At 46.7% G+C, this 7500-nt stretch overlaps 1 protein-coding gene across 1 annotated transcript; it reads right to left on the bottom strand.

Moving 5' to 3' along the window:
* Nucleotides 1–3073: 3073 nt before the first annotated feature.
* Nucleotides 3074–7038, bottom strand: txnipa (thioredoxin interacting protein a). The gene is made up of 6 exons (XM_086193884.1): nucleotides 6640–7038; nucleotides 5130–5205; nucleotides 4888–5035; nucleotides 4452–4811; nucleotides 4061–4363; nucleotides 3074–3988 (listed from the first exon to the last, which is right to left on the bottom strand). Exons 1-6 carry the CDS (start codon nucleotides 6893–6895, stop codon nucleotides 3941–3943), a joined length of 1191 nt encoding a protein of 396 aa, XP_086050010.1. The 5' UTR covers nucleotides 6896–7038; the 3' UTR covers nucleotides 3074–3940.
* Between the last annotated feature and the right edge of the window lie 462 nt (nucleotides 7039–7500).

The raw sequence follows: 7500 nt of genomic DNA, 5'->3' as shown, positions 1-7500 counted from the left end.
ACATGCTATATACTATATGCTATATACTACATGCTATATACTATATGCTATATACTATATACTACATACTATATACTACATGCTATATACTATATACTACATACTATATACTATATACTACATGCTATATACTATATACTACATGCTATATACTATGCTTTATACTATATGCTACATACTACATACTATTCAGATTCAGATTCAGATTCAGTTTCAGATTCAGATTCAGATGACTTTATTTATCCCCGAGGGACCATTAAAGTACGGTACAACTGAGCAGCATGACATTAAAAAACAATAGAAAAAAAAGGGACATGACTATACTATATACTATACTGCTCTCTACGAGTGGGTTTGTCCCATGAATCCAGCCTGACAGCAGTGTTCATGAAACCTTCTGATCTCCGTCTGTGTGAGGGACATCTTTTACTTGGTAGCACCTCTCTGAAACACTTAGCAATGAGGGCAGAGGTCCCGCCTCCAAAGCGGAGAGACAAGCAGAGAACAACCTTCTTCAACCTAGAAGAGCTGCATGAAGCATTGCGATGTTTGGAGCTTTACTGGAGCCGTCTCATCTTCCTGGCTGGATTTTGTTCCAACCTGATGAGATGAGATTTCAAATTTGCAGATTAGTGAAGGGAAGAGTGGTTCTGCTCGATGGTCAAACCATCAGTCAGTTTTGCTCTGGTTGCTACGATTGAAACGTGAAGGTTCTCATTTCAGATGAAAAACTTGGGTAAATGAGGGCAGAAGGACACTGATGCGATCGTGAAGAGAGGTGGTGAGGAGGAGGATGCCTGAACATCACCTTCACATGCAGCAGATCTCAGGCCAACGCTCTCCTCCAAGACTGTGGGATCAAAAGGCCAGGATGAAGAAGACAAGAGGTTGGACATGTGAAGGTCACCAGCACCTGCAAGTCTCCAGTACTCATTAACTTTGTTGTGCTGAAATACACATCGATGGATTTCACACCACCTCCCAGTCGGTCCGCTGAGGCATCGTGGGATCCGGTTTCAGCAGCAGCAGCAGCCGGTCTAAATATGTCAGCCTCTTTAGACCTGGATGTCTTTATAAGGATGGGACGCGTTCTCACCGAGAGGGAGGGGCCACAGCCGGATCTCACTCAAACTGAATTTTAGCTTTGTGTTTTTGGGAAGAATAAATATTTTTGTCTGTAAGTTAACAGCCTATCTGTTATTTATTGATTAGTCAGTTTGTCTCTTGCACTACAAAGAAGAATGTGATCATTTCCCACATCTCAGTAAAGCAGGAGATGGCAGCTGCTGTTTCTACTGCGCTCACTTGCTCTCCACACCGACCTATTTGTGCTTTACTTTACCTGACTCACCGGTTCTTCCGTGTCTGGGACTGTCATGTGCCTGAAGTCACCTTCAGTTCATATTGTGTTGGTTATGTAACCTTGTTTTGCAACCATAAAAACAACTGAGGGGAAAGAGTTTCTCCTCTGTTTGTCTTTCTTGGAAAGCAGATGGAAGAATTCACGTGGACGAGTCCAGACACTGAACATTCCACCCATCAACTCTGGCTCTATATTTGACTGAACACACACACACACACACACACACACACACACACACACACACACACACACAGATGACACTTTGACCCCTTCTAGCAAACTTTGACCAAGGGCTTCCACCTGCTGGTGAAGGGGCTTAATTTGCTGAATTTAGCTGAAGTATCCATTGAGATGTATATATACACACACATATACATATGTGTGTGTATATATAGAGATGTGTGTGTACATATATATATATATATATATATATATATATATATACATATATACACACACACATACACACTCATCTCTATATATCGATATATAAAGATGTATATATATATACATCTCTCTATATATACATATATACATCTCTATATATATATAGATATATAGAGATGTATATATGTATATAAATTTATAGATCTTTATATATACACACATACACACACATATGTGTTTGTGTATATATATGTATATGTGTGTATATATATATATATATATTTATATATAATATTTATAGATATATATCTATGCAAAGGTCTTTTTGTGCCTCAAAGCACAAAGTTATTGTTAGCAGTAGGCTAACTTAGCTCAGCATACAGAGAGCTACAAGTCATCGGCCATTCATGTTCTTCATTAGCAGCCAAAGTTCTAGAGACCCGACAGGGTAAACGGGGCGGTTCATCCACTGTGGAGCAGGACTGTGCCTCAGGAACATGGTTCCTCCTGGCGAAGCGTACTCACCCACTGAGGCCTCAGAGACAAACAGCTTTCTTATCTGTCAACACAGAGAAGCCACAGACGTCACCAAAAAAACAGGTGCGCACCACATAGACTGAGGGATGCTGCGGGGATCCTGAAGTACTTTTTAACTTTAGTAAAAATGTCCCTCAATAACAAGGAAGTTCACAGGGGCGGCAGCACACACCGATTTTCTTTACTTCTTCTAAAACTGAAAAATGTATAATTTATTGCTTCAAGTTGACAAATGTAATTTTATGATGAGAGATTTTCCATGATGCTTTGGGAAACCTATTTTCCTTGAAGTAAACGTGCATATGTAACAAAGACATCTTGACATACAGTACATCTTTGTTACCATGCACGACTGAGTGGCTGATACACATCTTAGTTTGATTCAAGCTACAACACGAGGATTCCTGGCTCTGCGGGGTTCCTCTTGTGACCACCCACAAGCTGCTGCTCGCCACCGTCCAGGGTTTGTAGCTGATGGCGGTCCTGCAGAGATCCTGGGCGCTCGCACCACTAGCAAGTCAAGTGTGTTCAGCGTAACTCACTTTCTTTGAAATCAATTCAAACAGGGATTAGAAACATACAAAGAGGACATGTACATGTTGGTGTATGCACAACGTAAAATCCCCAGCAGTCAGACTTCCAGTTGTTAAGAACTGTAACAAGAACAGTTCCACCTTTTCCTTGTCCTTTAAATTAGTCCTCATAGAAAATACGTTCACAGGACAGTGGCGGGTCACATGACCCCAGCACGTGAAGGTGCAATTCAGATGGACATCAGAGGCAGAGTAGTCTTCATCATCTTTATTATAAAAACAACCCACAGGGTTTCATACAAAAATACTTCTACAAGTTTCAACATACTTTATCAAAATCAGTCTTACAAGAAGTTGGGAAACCACCACAGCACAATGATGATCCTCAGACGGAGCCCATCACGCACATTTGTTCGAAAACTTTGGCAGCCAGGAAGCCTGGTTCTGGAGATCTCAGTGGGCGGTTCTGAGAAGTCCGGAGTGTTTTAGCTACAGAAGCGTCACTGCACATCAACAACACAGTAACATGCGGATGCAACGCTGCAGAAAAATGCATCAATCAGAAAGTGCAAACAAATAGAACCACATCTTTGTCAAACACTGAAAACAGGAAGCAGATATTACAAGGTTCTCCTACACGTTCTAGTTCTCCAAGGCAAACCTCAGCTTCTCATCTATTACAGGATGGCTGCTCTAGTGACGACCCCCAAGTCTCATTGGAATGACGAACACAAAGTGATGAAGCCCCAAAGCTAAAATGTCACAGCAGGCTGGGGGCTAACACACACACACACACACGCACGCACGCACGCACGCACGCACGCAACTGTGTCACACTTGGCCCCTGTAATGACATCATAAAGTGGCTGAACTGAAAGTGAGACCCTGACCAGGCCTCTAGAAGGGACAGCTTGTTCAGACCTGGAGTGCTCAGCCAGCTCGGCCCGGGTCCAGGACCTGCTGAGCCCCACCAGGCCAGGAAGACTCCAGACAGATGCAGGTAACGAAGCACAGTGAAGGCAGCTGGCAGAACCCCTCCTGTCCTGACTGTCGCTCCAAGTTCCATGTTCTCCATGTTCTCCTGAGAGCTGGACCACAGTGGTAGAACCGCTACTGCTCTCTAGCAGACTGGCAGCATGTGGGCGTTGCCATTGAACTGCTCCTCAGACTGGGAGAGAATGACCAGTTAGTCACACGTTCATTCAGCTCATTTCATAACACACACCGAAGCCACACCTACCTCAGTGTACGATGGTGGCGGTGGGAACTGGAATGAAGGTGCGGTCATGAAAATGGGACTGTCATCCCCATCAAAGTCATCAAGGAGTGGCGTGAGGGGCTGGTCCAAGCTGCAGTTGCGCGTGATGTCACAGTAGCTGGGGGGTTCAGAGGGCATCCGAAGGGACACCCAACTCTGGGAGGCGTTGCTGACCGAACCCTCCTGGCTGCTGACGCTGTTGGTGCGGCTTCCCAGACCAGCAGTCCCGATGACCAGGGGCAGCTCCAGGATCAGCTTCTCGCTGCCAGGGATGTGGACGTAGATCTAGAAGACAGACATTCGGAGAGACCGCTGTGATTCTCTCACCAGCTCTCACGAACACACTGGGGCAGAAGAGAAGATGGAGGCTCACCATCAGCGCATACTCCACACGGATGATGTTGCAGCCTAGGATGGAGGGCTTGATCTTGGGCACCCTGATGGTCTTCCCCTGCCAGGCGTCACACATGCCAGAGATGATGTGATTTCCACGGACAGAGGACAGCTTCTGGCGGAAGACCTTGGTCCGGCCGTTGGCCTGGTATATGTGCTTGGCGATGATGGCCGCCTTGGGAACCACAATGCGAGAACAAGTGTTCTCGAATTTTGCATTGATGCAGATGTCTTCTCCTTCGCAAAAACCACGGCGATCGATCTTAGCATTGAGTGACACCTGACCGTCTGGTATGAACATGCAGGTGACCTTCTTCTCCTTCATGCCACCTGTGGGAGACTGTGGGGACACAGGAGGGTTAGGATTCACATGCTCCTTTCATATCCAGCTGCTACCCGGCTGCCAGTGAACTCACCAGAAGGTCTGGCGTGTTGACGTCCAGAGGTTCCTCCACCTCAAAGCCTTTCTTGCACTCCAGGGTGGGCTGCTGCGGCCTCTCCAGCTGGGCCTTCACGTAGTACTGGACATAGCCGAACTTGCCTTTATAAGATGACACCAGCTGCCTGGAACAACATCAGCAAGCAGCGTGAGAACCAAACCGTCTCTGTTCTCCAGAGCTCAGGTCAGAGCCACACACTCATTGGATGAAAATCTTACCCTTGCTGGGGGAGCTCAAACCCGAAAGGGTACTCATATTTATTGCCAGGCCTCAGAACAACGGATCCATCAGAATCTGGAAACAGAACATGAAATACCTGTTACTACTACAACTACTAGTAGTACTACTACTTCCCATCAACCGTGTAAACGGTCCAGTATAAACCTGGCAGCACTGTACCGGTGGCAGTACAGCGCATAAACAACGTCGGAATTCAACGGATTTCAGCGGCATACAACAACGTATCCGATCATGTTACACCTCATTCAAAACCTGGTGGTCTTACAATGAAGAAACACCCAATCACGATGAATACAGTTACTTGTAGCCAGAGTTAGAATGTTGCAACCAGCAAGTGAAGTTTTAAAACCCTCATGATGGCCAGGAAGGGATTTTTCGGCAGAGGAAGAGGCTGAAATGGTGCTTCAGCTGTCCACTTCGGACACTTGGACACCTGAGGTCCACCGGGCAGACATCCAGCAGTGTTTGCAGGAGTGGACCCAGACTTGGAGCTATGAGGCCATAACCAGTTGTTCCAGATGTGTGTTCATGGACAAACAATCAATAGTAGGCTGTGCTGTGTTTGAAATGCTGTTGTTTACTTGTCTTGTGTGAAGTAGCGTGAAGTAGCTGCGTCAGAGGGGGGAGGGGCGCGGTCATCTAAAGTGGGTCCGACTGTATGAGTGGGGGAGAGCGGCTGGAACTGGCGGTTAGTGAAATAGTGGGTATTATTGTCAGTCTTATTCAATTTCAATTAATAATACATGACAATTTATTTTAACTTTTACAGTTTTATAGTTGTTTGACGCTGTTGATGATTTGAGCTGTTTTTCTCTATTTCTTCATCCCCAAATGACCAAAAACATCCAAATCCCATATAAAGCTGCATCCTGCCAGTGTTGGTTGTCAGTAGAGACCAAGAACCTGTTAGGATCCGACATTTTAGTGTTTGGTATCCAGATGTCATTTTGGAGTCTCCAAATGGGATCAATGGATGAATTATAGGACTTGTAGAGTGCCAAACAATATATACACGTCATTGTTTGACATTTTGACTTCAGATTTGGACTGAAGTAGGTCAGGACCTGAGTCTGTGGACTAGTAAAGTCTGTTCAGTCCTAGCCATTCATGGACCTAGTTTTTACTGGTCAACAATCAGACAGAGTGATGGGCAGAACTAAAAACTCTTCATTCTAACCACTGTATCTCTTTGTCAGCAACTCCCAGAATCAAATGGACACTTCTGCAAGATACCTGAGAACGTTACCTTTCCAAAGAGACCAAGAACACATCTGAGTCTTGAACTCTGTGGCAGCTGTGCTGCTTACATGTTGGTATGGCGTTTTAATAAAAACACTGAAAACAGCAGTGCTGCTTCAGGGTGTAAGACTGGAGCAGTAACCAGAGGAGTTTCTACCAGCCAGCCTGCCATCATGACAGCTATGCTACGTCACATATATCGACTCCATTGCCGACTGGACTTCTACCGGTGAACACAGGTGACCCTACCTGTGGGCTGGTCGCTGAGCCGCAGCACCTCCTCGTGTCGCAGGTATTCCGCCTCCTGCCGGCACCGCTGCTTGCCTTTGGCGTACTCCACTTTGGCGCAGCCCAGGCCGAACACCTTCACCGCGGACACACGCACCACCTCGTTCACCTCCACCTCCACCCGGCCGGACACGCGGTCCCCGCCGCAGTAGAAAGTCTTGCTGGGATCCGTTAAGACAATCTGGAAAGTTTTCACGCGCTTCATCATCGCCACCATGACTGTGTGTATCAGATCAGAGGAGGAGCTGTGGTTCTAGAACCGCCGGGCTGCGTATCGGTCTCCTCTTGTATCCGGTATCCGGTCTCAGGTCTACAGTGTCGGGTCTCTAGTCTGTAGTCTCTGCTGTAAACAAAGCCGATCCTGCAGGTTTTATATGAGCAGCCTCGTGAACAGCATGGCTCAGCGCGTGCACAGCGCTCTGATTGGTGGGGAAGTCTTGTTTGTGTCGGCTGCAGCCAATCAGAGCCCGAGATGGACGCGTGGACACCGCGTGGTTCGGAGAATGTAGAGCGTGTTCAGCAGATGGAGCAGGAAGTGAAAGAAGGACTGAAAAGAACATTTGTAGTAAACAAGAGGAGAAGTGGGGATGTGAGGTAGTGAGTCACCGACAGGTGAGGTCACCTATGACACCAGTCCAGCCTCTCCCTCCAGACAGCTTGGGTCGGTTCCTGTCGGTACCGGGACCCAAACGCCCCTCGGTAATAGCTGAAGTAGATCAGTACCAGACAGCCTGGGTCGGTTTCTGCCGGTACCGGGACCCAAACGCCCCTCGAAAATAGCTGAAGTAGATCAGTACCAGACAGCCTGGGTCAGTTTCTGCC

Source organism: Aulostomus chinensis, chromosome 22 (genome assembly GCF_037954235.1).
Source record: "Aulostomus chinensis isolate RoL2024-O1b breed Wild chromosome 22, RoL_Achi_v1.0, whole genome shotgun sequence".
Taxonomy (NCBI): domain Eukaryota; kingdom Metazoa; phylum Chordata; class Actinopteri; order Syngnathiformes; family Aulostomidae; genus Aulostomus; species Aulostomus chinensis.
Note: the sequence above shows the minus strand (reverse complement) of the source record. Positions and strands in the feature narration are given on the sequence as shown.